Genomic DNA, 21,629 nt, shown 5'->3' on the forward strand with positions numbered 1-21,629 from the left:
CACTCACCTCAGCCTCCCAAAGGTGCGGGATTACAGGCTGAGCCACTGAGCCCGGCTCCTAATTGTTTTAAATGGAGGGAAAGCCATGCACCAGCAGCATCCTCATGGTCTCCAGAGAGGGCTGGATAGAGCCCCAAGCCAGCCCAGCAGGAAGAAGGCAGGGCAGGCTTAAGAACCAGCTAGGTAGAGCTGACGACGAGAAGAAAGGAGGCTGGACAGGTCCGGAGAAAGCTCCAGGTTAGCAAGAGGCTCTCAGTGCCTTGGTGAGAGGTAGTCAGCAGGGGTCAGTGGGCTGGCTATGTCTGAGAAGGGCTAGGACCATCTCACACCGCCCAGGAGGAACCAAACACCTCCTCCCCTTGCCACCTCTAGCCCTGCTAAGGCTCTTTTGGTCTCTCCTTTATTCTCTGGCCAGAACATTCTCCCCTGCCCCTTGCCCCACACTTACCACGTAGCCTGGCTAACTCCTGCTCAGCTTTCCAGCTTCAGAGGCAACATCCCTCCCACAGTGTCAGAGAAGCACAGACGGGCATTCATTAAAGTGGTGAAAACATTTTATTCCAACAGTAGGGGTGAGAGCTGAGCTCCATTCTGATGCGTGCAGAGGTAACTGTGTGTTTTAAAGGGAGAGTGAGGGAGGAGCAGAGCAGGGCTCAGGAGAGCCAGAGAAGCGAAAAATCACAAAGGGTTGGTTGGTCCCAGTGACTGTGGGGAGGCCAGCTGTGCCTGTGAGCTGACAATCCTCCCACGGGATATGTCTCCTACCCTTCCTATTACATTTCTTTTTTTTCCTTTTTCCTTTTTCCTTTTTCCTTTTTTTTTTTTTTTTTGAGTTGGAGTCTCACTCTGTCACCCAGGCTGGAGGGCAGTGGCACCCTCCCGGCCACCGCAGCCTCGACCTGCTGGGCTCAGCCTTCCAAATAGCTGGAACTACAGGCATGCACCATCATACCTAGCTAATTTTTTGACTTGTTATAGAGATGAGGTCCCACCAAGTTGCCCAGGCTGGTCTTGAACTCATAGGCTCAGGCAATCCTCTCACCTCAGCACCCCAAAGTGCTAGGATTATAAGTGTGAGTCACCACACCAGGCCCCCTAATTACATTTCAAAGGACTGGCTCCCAGGTCCTAGAGAAAGGTGATCCTGAGTGGTAGGAGATATGTGTGCATCTCACAGCGGCAGAGGAAGGATTCAAAATTGGAAGCCCCTTGGAGTAAACACTCTAAGAAAGGGAGTTCAGGGGCCTATTCTGGTGTCAGCTGGAACAGTCCATTCCCCTGGCAGCCCTGAGCCTTCCCAGGTAGGTCTCTCAAAGAGGGGCTAGGTCACCCTAGGGACATGGCTTTCTGTGACTAGAAGCCTGCTGAGCTGGAAGTTCAGAGTTTGACCATCTCTGAGCACAGATGTTTGGACAGAGTCATTAAATGCTGAGAATCATGCAGTTCTCACCAAGGACCCTTTTCCTGACCCCTGACCCCGGAGATAGTACCAGCTCCGCTGGACTCCCTGATTACCCGGTACTTCCTGTTGTAACTCATTACATTTTTGTGATCAATTATTTACTTCTCTTCTCTGAAAGAAAACTGCTTGTCATTAGAGGCTGTGTTTGCCCTATTTGCTGTTCTATGACCAGTGCTTTTCCTGGGGTAAATACTTAAATCACAAATGAATGAATGAATGAATGAGTCCCAAGTAAGAAGCATCTAGGATAAAGAGGATTTTTGCAGGACAAATGAGAAAAAAATGAAAAAAAAGTGCAAACCCTATAGCATGGCACCTGTTACACCCTCCCTTGAATCACAGGAAGAGTGGGCACGGATACCCATGTGCACCAGGTGTTGGTTTGAGGAGTGATGGGAGTTGTAGCTTTGTTTTTGTTATTGTTGTCATTATTGAGTTAGAGTCTCACTGTATCATCCAGGCTGGAGTGCAGAGGCACACTCCCGCCCACCCCAGCCTCAACCTGCTGGGCTCAGGCGATCCTCCCGCCTAAGCTTTCCAAGTAGCCGGAACTACAGGCACATACCACCACAACCTGCTAATTTTTTGATTTATTGTAGACACAAGGTCTCCCCATGTTGCCCCTGCAGGTCTCAAACCCGCAGGTTCAGGCAATCCTCTCCTCTCACATTGGCCCCCCAAAGTGCTGGGATTATAGACTTGAGCCACCACACCTGGCCTGGGATTTGTAGGTTTGTATGTCCCCTTTGAGCCCCTATTCTGTTAGCTAGGTTGCTCGATGCTTGTCTTTCCTTGGACATAGGAATTAAGGAGGGGACTACAAACCATGTAAGTGGTTAATTCTGCATGACAGATAACAGGAGCTTTCTCCCTACCGCCCTCTCTCTTGCCATCACACTTGTTTCCCTCATCAAGCAATCGGTCACTTCAGAAGATTCAGGATTAGTGAGAGAATAAGCTCTTTGGGAAAACTCATCAAAATGACAGACGGGACTCAGTCATGGCTCAGAATCCAAGAGAACAAATCTTTGGAAAATTGAATAACTGGACAGTGTACCAGCTCCTGCCTCTAGAGGCAGGTGGTGGACAAGGACAGATGAAGGACATCTCCTTTCCGCTGTCCCTGGGTTTAAAGCCCTTTTGGCACTGAAAGCCTGCCCAAGTAATTAACAGAAGTAATTAGGGGTCAGATGGTCACAAATGGAATCACTCAGTGCCCAGTGCTGATGCCAAGGCTGGCGGTGCCACGTAGGCGGGACAACTGACAGAGGAGAGGAGGTGGCGGCCACTGCCCGACTGGATGTGGTGACCTGATTGACAGACTTATTCAGAGGAAAGGCCAGGCATGAAGCCTGGGGGTTTGCATTCATGATCAGCAGCCCAAGCTAGGGCAGAGATGGGCAACAGCTAAGGAAGGAAACACCATGGGTGGCTCATGCCACTGCTGTAGCCCTGGAATTAGATCCATGCCCTCTGCAAGGCAAAGAGGAATTTTTCTAGAATGTACTCAATATGAGTCTTGTAAATCCTCGGTTGTATTTCTCACACGTTATGTATTTCCCACACGTTATGTGCGGCTTTCAAATCCTTGGAAAGAGTATGAATTTTTTTTTTAATTATAGAGATGAGGTCTGGCCATGTTTCCCAGGCTGGTCTCAAACCCACGGGCTCAGGCAATCCACTCACCTCAGCCTCCCAAAGTGCTGGGAGTACAGCCTGAGCCACCGAGCCCAGCCAAGCGTATGAAATTTATCACCCATTCATCCATCTACCCGCCCATCCATCTATAGTCCACCCATCTATTCACCCACCTTTCCATCCATTCATCCATGTATCCATCCATCCACTTCACAAATATTTATTAGGCTTCTGCAAAGCTCAAGGCAGATCTTGGCACATGGGATTACTTTATAATCTAGCAAGAAGAAACAGTATACAATAAATAAAACAAAACCCAATAAAGCCACACAGCCACGAGTGCTGTGAAGTCATCAAACAGGATGACAATGCATTAGAGGGTGTATTTCATGAGGGGGGGTGAGATGTCCCATGGTGCCTGTACAGCCTAGTGGAGGCACCCAGTCCAGCACTTCTTGCCATCCCAGGCAGCAGCTTATCAGGGTGTGTGGTGCCCACAGCTTACCAGTCACCAGCAGAATTCTGCAGCTTCCCTGGTGATCAGGGAGGAGTGAGGTGCCAAATTCACCAACGTCCTTTCCCACCAAAGCCTGATTCGGGCATTGGAAGCTGACTGGGCACCGTGGTTTCAGGCAGTGACATCCCTGCCCAGGGAACTTAATTGCTCAAGTTGATAAGCCTGAGTAGAGAAGGCTGATGAAAGGGAGGTTTTAGTGTTCAGAGAAGAGATAGGACAGACAGAGAAACTGAGGCAATATTAGGAAAACTAGTCCTAAGTCAAAGGGGACACCATCTCCATTGCTGTGAGAAACAGTGTGGCCTTGTAGGGTGAGTAGGGACTGAAAGGAAACTCATGCTGTGAGGGCAGCCCCAGAGATTGGCAGCTGGGCAAGGGCGGGTGCAGTGGCTCACACCTGTAATCCCAGCACTTTGGGAGGTGAAGACGAGAGGATTTTCTGAGTCCAAGGGTTTGAGACCAGCCTGGACAACTTGGTGAGACCTAATCTTTACAATACATCGAGAAAAATGAGCTGGGCATGGTGGCTCACACCTGTAGTTCCAGCTATTGGAAGGCTGAGGCAGAAGGATCACCTGAGCACAGCAGGTCAAGGCTATGGTGGCCATGAGTGTGCCACTACACTCCAGCCTGGGTGATAGAGTGAGACAGCAACTCAAAAAAACCAAAACAAAACAAAACAAAGTCTGGGCAGGACAGGGATGGCATGAGAAGTTGCCCGTCCCCTCTCCCAAAAAAGCCACAGCAGGGCCAGTGGAGACCACACTGCCCAGGGTAAGGATGAGCTCTCAGCACACATGCTGGATGCCCAGTGGACACCAGTTAGACTGGGCTTCAAGCCTGAGAGGGTCTCACCATCCCAGAAATCATAGTGTCTGTGGGTTGGACCGTGGAGCATGGAACGGGACACTTTTCCTGGGGTGAACTCTTGCATTCAGGCATTGGATAGCATATCCAGGACAGCATAATTTGGATATTCATGTGGCCTCATTTGTATGACTAGGTGAGTGGACTCTGGGGACATGTGGGTCACACATGTTGAAGCCACCTCTGACATGTATGCAGATTCACAAGCACCAAAGTGCAGCTGAGGCATTAGGCCAATAGCAGGGGGGCTGGGGACTAGTTATAAAACAGTGAAAATGCGGACTGAGGTCTTCAGGCTGCTGGCTTTTGATTTCTGTTATCTGATGCTGGGATTTGGGTTTTGATGCTATGGTCCTTTTGCAACCACACCTGAGAATGCTTAAGGATGCACGACCAGGATTCCGGGGGAGGAAGGTGGGAAACCCGTGTCTGCAGGACAGTCCGTCCCTCCCATTACTTCATTGTGCTCTCATTGACTCTGCTAAGAAGCCAGTGGCTCAGCCTATAATCCTACGCCTTGGGAAGCTGAGGTGAGTGGATTGCCTGAGACCGCGGGTTCGAGACCCGCCTGGGCAACTTGGTGAGACCTCATCTCTATAATAAATCAAAAAATTAGCTGGGTGTGGTAGCGCGCACCTGTAGTTCCAGCTACTTGTAAGGCTGAGGCGGAAGGATCGCTGGAGCCCAGAAGGTCGAGGCTGCGGTGGCCAGGAGCGGCCACTGCACTCCAGTCTGGGCAACAGAGTGAGACTCCAACTCAAAAAAAAAAAGAAGAAGCCAATGTGACTCTGTTCCACAGAGGAGGAACTGTAGCCCCAAAAGAGTCCATAGCAACTCCAAGGCCACTTGGCTGGGAGGACAGGATGGACATTCCATGGGAGGGCTCCTTTGGAGACCAGATAACACACGATTGCATCACTCTGTGATTATTCACAGTCAGAGGCTCAGATGGGGCTGAGGGCTCTGCACTGAGCGTCAAACTCTGAAAGAATGATTCGTGGGAAACCAACTCCCAGTTCAACTCCCAGTGGAACTACAGAGAGCAAATGAGTTCATGGCTAATGGTCCTGAATGTGGGTATGACATTTTACCCAAAAAAGCACATTGTCAAAACATAGTAACTCACTTATACCCTGGAAAAGTATGACTATGAAAAAAATAGATTGTATTTGCAAACAGCAAAGAACAGTGTTCTTTTTCATTTTTAAAAAATCTTTTCCACGGAAAGACAATTTAAAGTTTGCATGTGTGCTTATTGACTTGGGGACTTCAAGAACAAAACTACCTTGTTGGTTGCAGGCAAATGAAACCCACAGGGGTTTGCTTTGGGGAGGTGAAGTGTGGTGAATTCATAGGGCTGGAACAGACCACTTTGCAAATAATAAATTACTTAACCCTCAAGTCCACTAGAGGCCACTAAAAAGGAGTTTATGACCAAGGCACAGGGCTGGTAGCTGGCTCAGTGAGCGCAGGATGGTAATGAGACTCAGAGTTTGGATGTGCTCTGGGTCCAGTTAAATTTAAGAGTTGGAAAAATTACCCGCCCCCAGCCACTGACTGCACCTAGAATTTGTGCCTGTAACTTTGGCCATCTGGGGGAGGAGGAGGTGGAGGAGTACGGAGAAGGAGGGAGGAAGTGGAAGGGGAAGAGGAGAGAGTTTCATGCAAACCCTTCTCTGTCCCTGGAGAAACCAATCTGTGCACATACATTTCTTAGTCTTTCTTCCAGAAGTGGGAAAGCTGAAGTGGTTTTGGGTCTGAGACAGAACTAGGGCATGTGGCCACCCTTTGGTTCCTGCTCTTGTGCCCGGGCCCACCTGCAATATCTTTGTGGCCAGGACCAGAGTACAAATATCCTCCACACCCCTTCACCTAAATATTTACAAGTCATAAATGAAGATAAACTGTAAAGAAAATGTCCTATTCAGTTACCTTGGTGAAAGTACCCTCTTAATGACTTGGAAGGCCAGGTTTAAATGGCAGTGGAGTTTGTTTGCTCTTGCAACCAATGTGTATATTGATTGTGCTACCACCACATGCCAGGCAAGGTTCTAAATGATGGACAAGCAGCCCAACTCCCTGCCCTTGGGAAAGTCAAGATCTAGTCCAGGGAGGTAGACAATACATATGTAACCAAAGAGATCTGATGATGGTACAAGCTGTACTGAAAATAATATAGGGGGAGGTGTAATGAGGTTGACTCTGGGCAGGTGGTATTTGAACTAAGACCCAATGACACCTTTGAAGATGTGAAAGAGAGCCTCAGTTAGTATGTTGCATTGTCATTGTTCATAATAATAACTTCAGATCCTCTGGAAAGTCAGAGGATCATTGCCTATTATTTGTGCAATGTAATATGTCAAACGGCATTTTCCCCGTGAACTGTGGTTCTGGTCAGTATGTTTTCTTGGACCTGACTGCAGATGTCCTCCCCGTGTCCCCAGTGTCCCCAGCGTTTTACAGAAATTTTATATCCAGGCAGTAAGTGACCATTTCAACTGGCAGTATTTTAAAGCTCCTTTTCTTCCCAAGAATCATGCTCATTCTAAAACTCTGGCATGCAGTCAGCAGAAGTCGTTGCCCCTCCCTAAACACTAATTCATTCAGTGAATAACCCCCAGCCCCTACACCATGCAGGGCTTGTGCCTTCTAAGGTAACACTGAGCCTGCTGACCAGCACAAATTACCTGAGGCAGACTGAAAGAATAAAGCAGACTCATTAAGTGGGAATTCATGCATCAGAATCTATTAGAACAAGGGTCTACTGCTATTTCCCCAGCTTAGGGCACCATCTCCTTAGGATTCTGGAAGAAACACACGACTTTGGCTGGGCCCAGTGGGGTTTGAGCCTTTCATTGTGTCACTGGTAGCGGTGCTCTTGGGGTGAGGAGCAGGCCATGGCAGCACTTCCAACCCCGCAAAAGTCTCAGCTGATTCCATGGTCAGCCTGGGGAGAGGCTGACGTTAGATTGTTTTGTGTCTCAGACTCCCAGTTTCTGAGCCCCTTGTCATCCCTCCATGATCTCTTCTAAAATCTTCCATTCTGGGGTCCAGTGTCAGAGAAGAGTTCCCTCTCTCCTGATTGAAAACCTTTTCTAGGAAACCTCACTCCCATTAATGATGTAATGTAGTGATGTGTGAATGATGGCTGGAAACTTTAGGCAGGAATTCAAACAGTGTAATGGCTCATGGTGATCAATTTCAGTTTGCCTATATTGTCTCTTTGTTTTTTGTTTTGTTGACTCGAAGTCTCACTTTGCCATCCAGGCTGGAGTGAGTGCAGTGGCATACTCATGGCCACCGCAGCCTTAACCTGCTGGGCTCAGGTGACCCTTCTGCCTCGGCCTTCCAGGTAGCTGGAACCACAGGCGAGCACCACCACACCTGGATAATTTTTTGACTTATTGTAGAGACAAGATCTTGCCAAGTTGCCCAGGCTAGTCTCGAACTCCTGGGCTCAGGCAGTCCTCTCACCTCTGCCTCTATCTCCCAAAATGCTGGGATGACAAGTGTGAGCCACCACGCCCGGCCATATTTTTGAGGGAAACATTACCCGCACCAAAGATTGGAGGCCACACAGGAGGCTCTCTTGAGTGCTGAGGTTGCCATGGAGTTCTGGAAGATGCTGCTTCCTTCTCTACCCGGCCAGAGATTCTGTGAGAGAACACCTTCTGAACCAGGAATCCCCTCTGCTGGGGCCCACAATGATGGGGAGCAGAGGGGTGACCAAGAGTCTCCTCAAAGTTAACAAGGGGAAAGGAAGAGTAGAGAGAGTGGAAGAATAGGAAAGAAGGGAGGGAGAGAAGTAAGGAGTTGAGAGAAAAAGGCAATCCTCAGCCCAAAAGTCACCCACTCATAGACCTTCTGGGATGTGATGGTTCATTTTATATGTCACCTTGACTGGGTCGTGGGGTACCCAGATATTTCATAACACATTATTTCTGGTTGTGTCCGTGAGGGTGTTTTTGGATGAGATTTGAATGTGGATAGGTAGATTGAGTAAATCAGATGGCTCTCCCCAGTGTGTTGAGCCTCAGTCCACTGAGGGCCTAAATAAAACAGAACGGTGGAGGAAGGGAGAAACTACTTTTTCTCTGCATGATTGCTGAGCTGGGTCTTCTCCTGCCTTTGGTCTGGGACTAAACCACAGGCTCTTCTGTAACCGGTTTGCTAACTGCAGTTTGTGGGACTTGCCTTCAGTGTTTCATAGGCCCATTCCTTAGCATACATCTCTGTATCTATCTTCTTTGACTTCTGTTTCTCTGGAGAACCCCAACATGCCTGTCTCCCTAATCCAAAGTGGCTCCCACCAGTGACTCTCTGTCATAGGTTCATGATTCTTATCTCTATTTGCAATGACAATCTGGCTCCCAGTTTGTTTTCTGTCCTACTCCTGAGAATGTAAGGTTCTAGAACACAGAGATGTGTCTTTCCTACTCAGTTCCTATCCACAGTGCCTGGACCAGAGCCTGGCTCTTAGCAAGTGCTAACTATTTATGAAAGCAAAGATGGAAAGCAGCAGTGGAGAAAGTAAACATAGGGATATATTACAGGAAACAATGGAGGAGTGATTCTCAAAAATTATCTAGGAGCTTCTTGGAAGCCCCTCATCCAAGTCTAGCCCCCAGCTTGGTCCAATGCTGCTAACAAACATCATCTTGCATTAACCCGCTGGGGCAAAGACTTGTTTGTTTCATATTGCCCCTGAACCATAGTGCTGGGTTCCACATCCTGAAAAACATTGCCTGTCACAGCCTGTGTGCCAAAGAAATGTCATACACCCCCTAAGGCTACTGATGGAGGTTTTCAGAGGCCAAGTCCAAATGGATTTTTTTTTTTTAGTATTTGGTTGATCCAGGGCAACCTGCTGATTGGAATCCTGGCCTCCAGAAAAGTGTACTGAAAGTTCTGGAGATGACATGTCTGGAGCTGTGCCAGCAATAGAGAATGGTCAAGCATTATTTGACTGAGAACAGATTTAGGAAGGTGTTTAGGGAGGGGAACAACCCGACTGAACTTCAGAGAGAAAGATTACTCTGCAGAGAGACCATCACAATCGTACAAAGCAACTATCCTTCCTCTGCTAGTTGCTCCCTCTTAGGATAAGGATCAGAGTTTGTGTCCTGTCAATAAAAGACTTGCCAATCTACTTGCTAAAATTAGCAACAAACACCTTTTGACCAGTTCTCAGCTTTTTTTTTTTTATTATTTTGAGTTGGAGTCTCACTCTGTTGCCCAGGCTAGAGTGCAGTGGCATGCTCCTGACCACTGCAGTCTCGACCTGCTGGATTCAGGCAATCCTTCCGCCTCAGTCTTTCAAGCAGCTAGAACTACAGGCATGTACCACCACGCCCAGCTAATGTTTTTGATTTATTGTAGAGATGAGGTCTCGCCAAGTTGCCTGGGCTGGTCTCAAACCCATGAACTCAGGCAACCCTCTCACCACCACCTCCCAAAGTGCTGGGACTATAGGCGTAAGCCACTGCGCCCAGCTAGTTCTCAGCTTTTTCGTGGTGCCATTTTAGTGAAAAAATGATGTCCCATTCAACTGTTACAACAGAATACCAGAGATTGAGTGGCTTACAACCAACAGATATTTATTTCTCATGGTTCTGGAGGCTGGAAGCCTGAGATCTGGGTGTCAGTACAGTTGGGTTCTGGTGAGGGCAGCTTCTTGGTTCATGGACAGCTGTCTTCCTGTCCTCAAGTGGTGGGAGTTGGTGAGGGAGCTCTCTGGAGCCTCTTTTATGAGGGTACTAATCTCATCATTTGGGACTCACTCTCATGACATCCTCCCAAAGGTACCACCTCCAAATACCATCGCATTGGGAATTAGGATTCAACAGATGAATTTTGGGGAGACACAAACATTCAGTTTATTGAACATGGGTTTATTAGTTCTCAGTATAACATCCCCAAATTGCTGAGGCCTATTATATAAGGAATAGGATTTTTGCTGCAATGGAGCAGGGTCTGAATTTGAATCCCACTGTTTGAGCTCCTGTTTCTTGGGAGGAAGGAAAGGTTTCAAGATCTCCCAGTCCAGGCCAGAGAAAGAATGGCACAGAATCATCTTTGTCATCAAAGGCCACAAGTCTTCACATCTCCCAGGGAGGTTTTCAGCCATCACCTATGAAACCTGCCTCTGACATCTTCTTCCCAGATATACACCTCCACCTGAGAGATCTTCCTGGACTTCTCTGCTCTGCTGATTCTAAACTCTGAGATCAATGGTCCCAGTGGGCACACCCAGGGGCCAAGACACGAAGCAGGCTCTGTTCTGTTCATGGACGGTGGCCGGTGCTTTTCCATTTTTGGCATCTTCTTCCCATCTTGGAGAGGAGCCGCTGGCTCGGGCACGGGAGAGTGAGGAACAGAAGGAGGCATCTCAGTCATCTTCATCCTCATCTTCATCCTCGGTGTCTTTGTTGGGGGCACACCTCTGGAAGCACTGCACCACCGTGGCCAGGAAGAAGCTGGAGATGATGGCCGCGATGGACACCGCCACACCGGAGAAGATGATGATGAACAGGTCTGTGAGCGACAGGCTGAACTTGCACTCGCTGAAGCTGGCCTCTGACAGCTCATGCAGTGATATTCGCCTGCTCTCCATGGGCAGGGAGCACTGGATTTCTTCAGAGCCTGAAAAAAGGCAGGCAGAAGGAGAGAGAGGTTGAGGCTGCAGCTCGGGGTTGCCTAAAAGTTGACCAGGGAGATGCTCACAAGGTCAGCAGAGCGGGACCATCTCCCCAAATACAAAAGGAGGAAAAACCTAATTTGAATGGAATATAAACTTTTTTTAAAATCTCAAAGTAATCATGGGAGAAAATCAGAATGCACTGGTCTCCCTTGACCTATTTTAAGGTTTAGTACTCTTGATTTTGAATCACTTGGGGTGGGATTGGAAGGGCACCATAATCTGCTTTGGGTTTAGGACTTCTGTAGACCTTAATCCAGACCTGGGTCGTAGCCAGCCATGGCTAGGGGTAGGGAGGCAGGGAGGTTGGGGCAGATGCAGTGGGTTGGGGACAGCGCCCACTAGTGGATGGACGCTCCAACTGCAATGCCATTTCCCAAGTTAGACCAATTTGCAGTGTTCTCAGGGAGAAGATGAACAGAGAATTAGTAAGGCATGTAGGAACCCCAGTGCCCCAAGAGGATTTTCCCTTCACAGAGTGTGGGCATATGGATGTATCTGAAGGTGGCCCTCAAGTAGTACTTGGTACTTAGAAGATTGGATGAAGCTTTTATTCTTAAGAATCACCGAAAGGTTGTTACAATGCAGATTCCCAGATGCCAGCCCCAGAGAATCTGATTCAGGAGGCCTATGGTGGGGCCCTAAACTCTGCATTTATTTTTTTTTGAGTTGAAGTCTCACTCTGTTGCCCAGGCTGGAGTGCAGTGGCACACTCATGACCACCACAGCCTCGACCTGCTGGCCCTCTGCCTCAGCCACTCAATTTGCTGGGACTATAGGTGTGCGCCCCCACCCTGGCTAATTTTTTCATTTTTTGTAGAGATGAGATCCTTCCACCTCAGTCTTCCAAGTAGCTGGGATTACAGGCGTGTGCCACCATGACCAGCTAATTTTTTTATTTACTGTAGAGACGAGGTCTCACCAAGTTGCCCAGGTTGGTCTCAAACCCCTGGGCTCGGGCAATCCTCTCATCTCTGCCTCCCAAAGTGCTGGGTTTACATGTGCAAGCCACCATGTCCAGCTTTTTTTTATATATTGTAGAGACACGGTCTCACCAAGTTGCCCAGACTAGTCTCAAATCCCTGGACTCAGGCAATTCTCTCACATTGGCCTCCCAAATTGCTGGAAGGCTTGAACCACTGCTCCCGGCCAACTCTGCATTTTTTTTCCTTTGAGTTGAAGTCTCACTCTATTGCCAGGCAGGAGGGCAGTGGCATGATCCCAGCTACTGTAGCCTCGACCTGCTGGGCTTAGGTGATCCTTCCACCTCAGCCTTCCAAGTAACTGGAACTATAGGCATGAGCCACCACACCCAGCCAAGTTTTTTGATTAATAGTAGAGATGAGATCTCGCCAAGTTGCCCAGGCTGGTCTTGAACCCCTGGACTCAGGCAATCTTCTCACCTCGGTATCCCAAAGTGCTGGGATTATAGGCGTGAGCCACCACCCTGGCCCAACTCTGCATTATTAATAAGTAGTTCTAGCTACCAGGTGATTCTGATGCTGCAGGCCCTGAGGTACACTTTAAAAAGCATCATTTTCTGGTTGCCTTCCTAAGAGGGCCAGAGGAGTCCTTTTCGACATTTTTGTCTGTTGGGTTGTCTTTATGATTTCACTTGAAGAGTGTTTGACTAATTTAAGAAGTTTCAAGCCTTCTAATCTAGAAAAATATCACAACTGAGTGTGTGCTGAGAAAGTGCTTTATCTTTTTTTTTCCTTAAGTCAGGGTCTCACTCTGTTGCCCAGGCTATAGTGCAGTGGCAGGATCACAGCTCACCATAGCCTCAACCTCCTAGGCTCAGGCGATCCCTCTGCCTCAGCCACTCAATTTGCTGGGACTATAGGTGTGTGCCCCCACCCTGGCTAATTTTTTCATTTTTTGTAGAGATGAGGTCTTACTATGTTACCCAAGCTGGTCTCAAACTTCTGGGCTCAAGCAATCCTCTCACCTCCCAAAGTGCTGAGATGACAGGTATGAGCCACCACACCCAGCCTCTTGCTTTATATCAACAACAATAATAAATGCTACATGGAACCAACCATGAGCCAGGCACTGTTCTAAACACTTGAACTCTATATTAATCTATTGGATCCTTACAACCACATCATGGGTTAGGTCCTAATATCATCCCTATTTTACAGATAGGGAAACAGGCTCAGAAAGGTCAAGTAACTTGCCCAAAGCTGCACAGCTAGTAAGTGACTGAACCTGGATTCCAACTTAAGCAATCTGGCTCCAAAGACCTGGCCTGTCGCCAATATGCCTTGGAAAGAAAGAGAATGGGAAGGAGCACCAAGAAGATAAAGCAGGGGGTGTGGGAGATAGGAACATAGGAAACTGATGCTTCCTCCCATGACTGCCATCAAGTGGTAGTGACAAAAGTTGCTGGTCAGCTGGTGGAGAGGGACAGACTCTTTTGTAATGGGCTTATAAAGATCCCCCAGTGACTGTTCCCTTATCACTAAGCTATCTCACTTGAGGAACCCATCTGCCATCAGGTGAATAAAGGTACAGCTGCAAGAAGTGCAGGCAAGTAACTTCTACACCCTCTATCCACTTGTTTTGAGCCTAGCAGGAGACTTTGCTGAGGCATGAGAGGTGGCCCTCCAGATACTCAAATATTTATTCAACAAATATATTGAGTACTTCACCTGGGTCAAAGGACTGATGACAAACAGGGCAAATAAGAGCCCTACTCTCAGGATGTTTAAATTCTAGGGGAGAAAACAGACATTCATTTATGCTACCTTTTTTTTTTTTAGCATTTGCTATGTACTAGGCCCTGAGGATGCAGCAGTGAACAAAACAAAGCCTCTGTCCTCAGGCAACTTATGTTTAAAACAATAAATGAGTAGCTCAAGATATACATAAAATGTTTAGGATGAAACATCAGGGTGAAATAATAAAGAATGTCTGAGAAAACGGAGTATCTTTAGATGGGGTGGTCAGGAAGTATTTCAGCTAAGGTCTAAAGGATGAGATGGAACCAGCCATGAGAAGAACATTCTAGGCAGAGAAGACAAGTTGAGAAAGGGTTTGGCATTCAGGGAACACTATGTAACCAGAAGCAGCAAAGTGAGAAGAGGAGAACTTAGCATGGGAAACTCGAGGTGGGAAACTCAAACATGTGTTGACACAAAGTCCCTGATGACCTAGGCCTCTGAATAAATATTATGAACAAATCCCCCCATCCTACCATCAGCCCTCACTGGACATGAATCAGAGACGTAGCTTGTGTCATGTTGAACTGCTAAAGACTGTTTGTTCCTAAGCATAATCTATCCAACCTGACCGATACACAGCACAAACCATGTACAAACTTAAATGACTGCCATGATGTTACAAACCTTGGTTATAAGAGAATGCATAATATTAGAATGCATAAAGATCTCAGATCTTCTGTTTCTGATCTGTAAGAGAAAAATAAAACAGGAGTAACTAACACTCACATCGCACTTACTCTGTACAGACACTGTCTTAAGTGCTACCTACATATTTACTTTTAATTCTCACAATAACCTTATGAGATAGGTTCTGATATTATGCCCATTTGATGGATAAGAAAACTGAAGCACAGAGTATTTGTCTAGCTTGCCTTTAGCAGTGCAGCTTCACAGTGGTGGAGCTAGAACATGAATCCAGGCATTTGTCTCTGGAGGCTTTTTCTTATCCTTTGGTTAATACAGTGGGAGAAACCAGAGAGACGTCAGGTTGCCATTTTGACATGAAGCTTGACTGCCTTCAGCCTCTGCTTGCCTTTGGCTTCCTTTCAACTCAGGAAAATCTTCACTTACTCTCTTTTTTAGTGCTACCAGGTTTCAAAAAGCTCACGTGCAACCCATTTCCAGCATTATCTGAAAGTCAGAATGATGTCTTCACACCTCACTAATTAGCTGGCTTCAGTCCTGCAAAGAGCAGTTCTGCTAATTACTCAGCAGCCCTGCACTACTTGGGCTCTTTTCCTGTGTGTCTTTTCTTCTCCAGCTCAGACACAGAAGATGGAGGAAGAGTTCTGAGCTTCCGCTGTCCTGCTGTCCTGGTCTATCTTTTATGTCGTCTACAGCCAATCCACAGATGCTTTCCTCCCCGTGGGAACTGTTGCCTAGCAACCAGACTCTGTACTTCCCTCCTCTCCCTGAATCAGTGCCTGCTTTAAAGACCCAAGGAATTAGCTGGACTAGAGCTCTACAGACTTCCCCAATTGACCCTTGATTATAGTTTTTGACTGTTTCTTTCTCTTAAAGAGGCCAAATCTTCTAACATTGTAAAATGCATTTGACTAAAACAGGAGAGTCTTAAGACAGAGTTCTGTTGGAGTTCCTTTGCAAACCCTGATTTTTTCAACAGAAAAAATGGAAAAATCAATCAACCGCCCTCCTCTTAGCAGCCAAAAGATGTTATGAAAATAAATGAGATGGACGCCAACAGACAGCTTGAAGCACAAGCAGTTTCAAAGGCCACCAGTTTATCTGCAACAGGTAATTATTTAGATAGAGAAACTTTCTAGAAATCCTTGTCTTCACCAAGTGCAGTAGCTCATGCCTGCACTTGGGAGGCCAAGATGAGAGGATTGCCTGAGCCTAGGGGTGTGAGACCAGCCTGGGCAACATGGCGAGACACTGTCTCTCCAATAAATAAATAGATAAATAAATAAATAAATAAATTAGCTGGGCATGGTAGTACACGTCTGTAAGTTCCAGTTACTTGGAAGATTACTTGGAACAGTGCCTGACTCATGGTAGGTTCCAGTTACTTGGAAGCAGAAGGATTATCTGAGTCCAGCAGGTGGAGGCTGTGGTAACCATGCCTCTGCCATTGCACTCCAGCCTGGGTGACAGAGTGAGACTCAGACTCAAAAAAAAAAAAAAAAAAAAGAAAAGAAAAGAAAGAAATCCTTGTCTTCAGTAAGCAGTATTAACTGGAAACTGGAAACAACCACAACACAGCAACACAGGCCTACAGCGCTTGCTGTTTAATTCGACCCTTGCTGGACACAAATTCTCCAGTCAATTCTGATTTCCACAGTGTTCTTTGTATCTTGAGATTAGTCTTGGCATTTTTACAAAGCGACAAATTTAGAAAATGTCATCTCACATTTATCTGTGGCTAGAAAAAGTGGACTTGTTTGAAAAACGCTGCACACAAGCCTACCAGGGGTGGGGGACTTCGGAACAAAGATGCTCCGTGGAGCTGTCATAAGATACACTGGCTTCATGGGTTTTCATAGCTCATGAAGGGCAGAGGAATAAGAAGAGCTGGATAGAGTTAGCCAGCAGACAGGATCCTGCAGAAAGCGGAGGGTACTGCTACTGAAGCCATCTAAAAAGGCTGTGAGGCCAACCACAGAACCCTGGAGTTGGCATAATCTGACTTTGGGACTCCCCCCACCCCCACCCACCGCCTCTAGAGGACCTTAGCTTAGACTAGGGTTTCTCAACTTGGGCACTACTGATATTCAGGGCAGGATCGTTTTGATACAGGGGCTGTTGTGTGCACAGTAGGATGTCTGGCAGCATCTTGGCCTCTATCCACCAGACGGGAGCGCGTCCCCACCCCAGCGTGACACTCAAAAATGGCTCCAGACATTGCCACATGTCTTCTGGGTGGGGAGGGCAAATTCCCCTTGGTTAAGAACCATTGCTTTTGACTGAAATGCTCTGCTAAGTAGGTAGCTATTATGGACTGAATGTTTGTGCACCCCCAAAATTCATATGTTGAAGCCTTAACCCCAATGTAATGGTATTTGGAGGTGGAGGCCTTTGGGAGGTAATCAGGGTTAGATGAGACCATGAGGATGGAACCCTCCTGAAGGGATTAGTGCTCTTGCAAGAAGAGACACCAGAGAGCTCCCGTCTCTATATCTCCCCCATCTCTCTTCTCCTCCCTCCCTCCTTTTCCCTCTCCCTTTCCCTCTCCCTCTGTCATGTGAGGATACAGTGAGAAGGCAGCTGTCTGCAAGCCAGGAAGAGAGTCCTCACCAGAACCCAGTCTTGCTGGCACCCTGACCTCAGACTTGCAGCCTCCAGAATGGTGAGAAAATAAATGTCTGTCCTTGAAGCCACTCGGTCTACAGTATTTAGTTATAGCGGTCTGTGGAGACTAAAACAATAACCTTTGAAGACAAGCCTATTCTTAGTTACTAAGTGCACATTTAGTTATTAAATGGTTTAATTCTGCATTAAACAACTAGGTGAGGCTTTATGCTAGGTGCCATGAAGGCTACAGAAGGAAGGAAGGAATGAGGGAGGGAAGGAAGAGACAGAGAGAGGTGACCCTAGCCTCAAGGGGCTTAGGGATAACAGGAGAGGCATTAGGTCATGTGTCCAAATAACGATGCTTCAGATAGAAAGTGAAAAGCCGTACAAGAGCAACCTGGAGAAGCCCACAGTGGGGGCTTTGAGAGAGCATCAACAAGGGCAGTGAGAAGATGAGCAGGCCTGGGGCACGTGTTGGTGGGGAAGGGTGTCCTTGAGATTTTCCACTTGACTTTGGAATGTTCTCCTTTTCTGACCCATGTCTCAGCTGTCTGAGTTAAGAATAGCGAAGGAAAGCCAATACTTACATGCACCTGGTGTATGCCCAGCATACTTGTGGCTTCACAAAACATGTTGGCCTCATTTATTCCTCAGGCCGACCTGTTCAGGAGGCTACTCTTAATTAGCTTCGTTTTACAGATGACCAAACAGACACAGATAGGGCAAGTGACTTGCCCAAGGCCAACAGCAAGAAAATGCCAGAGTTGGGACTGACCCCAGCTAGTCTGGCTCCAGGGTTTGACCATTACACAGTTCCACCCAACTCTCCCAGGCAGTGAGTCCCAGGCCTACACAAACCCAGCCCAGCACCCCAGAACGTGCTCCCTCTAGGCAGGGTGTCTTTTAAAGGGATACCCTAGAACTCTCCAGCAACCCTCCTGATCCTCAGGCTCTGAGTTGGACAGACTGGGAAGGTCAAGCCACTGGCACATCCTGGTCAGGAGAAGGGCTCCCTGGACACATGACACACAGACATGGAAATGCCGCCCATGAAGGTTAAAACAGACTCCTGGCTGCCCTGCGTACCCCCTCAAGATGACACTGTGAGCATGAAACAAGGGATATCCGGAAAGCTCTCATGGTGCCTCACCACCAAACATGCTTGGAAACCCTGTCATTAGTATTATTTATATTTTTCAGGTTTCAGATTGCGCCTGTGTCTGAGAAGCGTGCCTGTACTAAGTCGGGGTTCTCCAGCGAAACAGAACCAATGGAGTGTGCGTGTGTGTAGAGATTTATCCTAAGTACATCTCACCATTTCTCTGCCCAACATGTGCCCCAGGGGTCACTCATCTCTCTGGAGATCCACAATCCTTGCCACCCCACTAACTTGTCCACTCCATCTTGCTTGCTGTTCTTCAGACTAACACAGGCCTACCTCAGGACCTTTGCACCTGCTCCCTCTGCCTGGCCCTCTCCTTTCCTTTCTTCAGATGTCTCCTCAGAGGTCACCTTCTCAGAGCAGCCTCCCTGCCCCTGTTCAAAGCAACCACTCTCCCCATCTCCACCACCATTCTCCACCCACCTTCCTGCTTTATTTTTCTTTATGTATTTGTTTATTTTCTGCTTCTCTGCCCCTCCCCACTCACACGTTGACTCTGAGGTCCAAATTTTGTTTTGTTCCCTTCTGTATTTCTAGTACCTAGAACTTGCAAACAATATTTTTGAATGAACATGAATAAAGACAGGATCAGAGAACACGGCTTGACCTTTGGCCACAGAGGGCTTCTGAAACCATCTCCCCTAATAGACAGACCGACCCCCAGTGGCCAAGAGTGCTGGACATGCAAAGTGTCCTCCCTTGTAAGACAAAAGTCCCTTCTCCCAAGCTCATCAGCAGATAACTTGCAACTCTCCAGGAGGAGATGGAAGCTGTGTATGTTTCTCCCATACTTTTCTCTCTGGGGAGGTGGGCATTCTCATTGCTCTTTGGAAACAGGTAGAATAAAGACAAAGAGTCCCCACAAACAGTGGGGACAGATCAGTTCACCCCTCTTGCAGCCTCGCCACATGCCAGATAGTCTTCTAAGCACCCTACATGGCCTCCACTCCTCTCATGCACAAAACAAACTCTGCGGCTGCAACTATGACGGCCCTGGGTCCATCAGGATCATCTTTCATCCTTCCTTCAGACCAGAAAACTGAATGGCTGTGTTCCTTGCTTATGGTTATCCAGCTAAGCATGGGGGAGCCAGGATCTGGAATCAGGCAGTCTGACCCTGGAGCACATGCAAGTGGTCAGTGCACTCCCCTGTTGCCTTAAGAATGCTTGCACAAGTTATTGTAGGGACACTAAGACCCAGAGGGTTGTGTAATTATACCAAAGCTGCTTGGTGGATTTGGATACCTGGCTTGGGGCCCATGCTACCTCCATTGGAGGTCTAAGCCCAGATAACTCAGTGAAAGAGCATGAAGAGGTCATTCTAAAGGGCTTGGATGGGGGGAGGGTGTTTGTTTCTTAGGGCTGCTGTTACAAATTACCACTAACTAAGTGGCTTAAGACAAATGTATTCTCTCACAGCTCTGGAGGCCAGAATTCTGAAATTAAGGTGTCTGTAGGGCTGGGCTCCCTCTGAAGGTTCTGAGGAGAACCCATCCTTGCCTCTTCTAGCTTCTGGTGGCTCTTGACATTCCTTGGTTTGTAGTGGCGTCACTCCATCACTCCAGCCTTTGCCTCTGTCTCCACATGGCCTCTGCTCTGTGTCTCTCTTTCAAATTTCCCTCTGGTTTTCTTACTAGGACACCTGCCATTGGATTTAGGAAAGTCCTACCTTCCATCCAGGATGACCTCACCTCCAGATCTTTACTTCCATCTGCAGACGCATTTTCCAAATAAGATTCCATTCACAGGTTCCAGGGGTTATGACATGGACATATCTTCTTGGGGGGATACAATTCAACCCTCTCCGGGTGTCACATATTTCATAGGTCCCCAATCCCTGGGCTGCTGACCTGTACCAGTCTGTGGTCTGTTAGGAACTGGGCCACAGAGCAGGAGGTGAGTGGCAGGCGAGTGGAGCTCCGCCTTCTGTCAGATGAACGGCGGCATTAGATTCTCATAAACCCTATTGTAGACTGCAACTGTGAGGGATCTGGGTTGCGTGCTCCTTATGAGAATCTAATGCCTGATGATCCTCCCCCATCCCATCCATGGAAAAACTGTCTTCCATGAAATTGGTCCCTGATGCCAAAAAGATTGGGGACCACTGACAAATTTAATAGTCACCTGTTGCCTGGGGTTTTTCATCCTCCATCTCTCCTGGAGCTGCTCCCAGTTTTCTTTTGGGCAATACCTATCACCCATTGGGTATGTCTTGGTGCAATTTTCTTTAAAAACATGCTCCTCTTTTGACCACGGGTCAGCACCCAACCCACTGTGGGCCAGGGTCTCTCTGTGCCAGGACACTGAATGTTGAGTGGACGAACCAAAGAGATGCTTGGGACCCATTCAGTCCAGCCAACAGGCCCACCCCGGAGGAACTGTCCACTGGTTCTGTGCTCCCCTTCCATCCTGTGAATTACCTGGTATCCTGCAATACAATCCTTCCTTGCCTGCAAAAGCCAGAGCTAGCTTCTGTTGTTTACACTCAAGAGGCCCAATAGATGGCTTACAGGGCAGTGGAATTCAAGAATGAGCTGGACACCTGTCCTGTCAGCCTTTGTCCCACAGCCACAAATCACTTAACTGTCCAGCTGTCCTACAAAACCATGTGCTTCAGGGGTAGATCAGCTCCACTCCTCAGAGACAACCCAATGGGCAGGCTCAACTGGCAGGAAGCTGACTGCCTAACTTTTATTTTATTTTATTTTTGAGTCAGGGTCTCACTCTGTCCCTCCAGAGTGCAGTGGCATGATCATGCCTCACTGTAGCCTCGACTTCCTGGATTCAGGTGATCCTCCTGCTCCAGCCTCCCAAGTAGATGGGACTACAGGTATGTGCCACCATGCCAGGCTAATTTTTTTAATTTTCTGTAGAGATGAGGTCTCACTATGTTGCCCAGTTTGGTCTTGAACTCCCAAAGTGATTGGATTGCAGGTGTGAGCCAACGCACCTGGCCTTCACTTTTGCCTTTTTATGGGTCTTCTTCCAACTCATATCTGCCTTCCACAAAAAACAAAGTGGGCTCCATCTCTTTCTGCCCCAGGCAGAGTGGGGTCCACAGTTCACACCCTTCACAATCACGTCTTCCTTCTCTTCCTGAGCACACTCAGAAGAGACAGGCATCTCTCTTGTGCAGAGTGGCCTGGTGTGTCCTGCCTGTCACCACCTCTCCAGACTCTCTCTCCTTGAATGATGACTTCTCCCCAGCAGCTGACACCAGAGCTGGAAAGGGTGAAGAGCTGCCACTCTCCAGAAATAGACGGTGACACAGCGGATGGTAGATTGAGATTAATCTCTCACACCAGCCCGGC

General features: G+C 47.8%; 1 protein-coding gene across 1 annotated transcript in view; it reads right to left on the bottom strand.

Moving 5' to 3' along the window:
- Positions 1 to 10,668: 10,668 nt before the first annotated feature.
- The window catches only part of LRRC38 (leucine rich repeat containing 38), a gene marked incomplete at its 5' end in the record, with an annotated part of 35,345 nt that continues 24,384 nt past the window's right edge, over positions 10,669 to 21,629 (bottom strand). Inside the window, one exon of the mRNA XM_008063410.2 lies at positions 10,669 to 11,126. Within this exon, the coding sequence (XP_008061601.1) occupies positions 10,873 to 11,126 (254 nt within the window). The remainder of the gene's footprint in view (positions 11,127 to 21,629) is intronic.

The sequence above is a fragment of the Carlito syrichta genome, unplaced genomic scaffold (assembly GCF_000164805.1).
Source record: "Carlito syrichta isolate Samal-C Ts95f unplaced genomic scaffold, Tarsius_syrichta-2.0.1 Scaffold306834, whole genome shotgun sequence".
Lineage (NCBI taxonomy): Eukaryota > Metazoa > Chordata > Mammalia > Primates > Tarsiidae > Carlito > Carlito syrichta.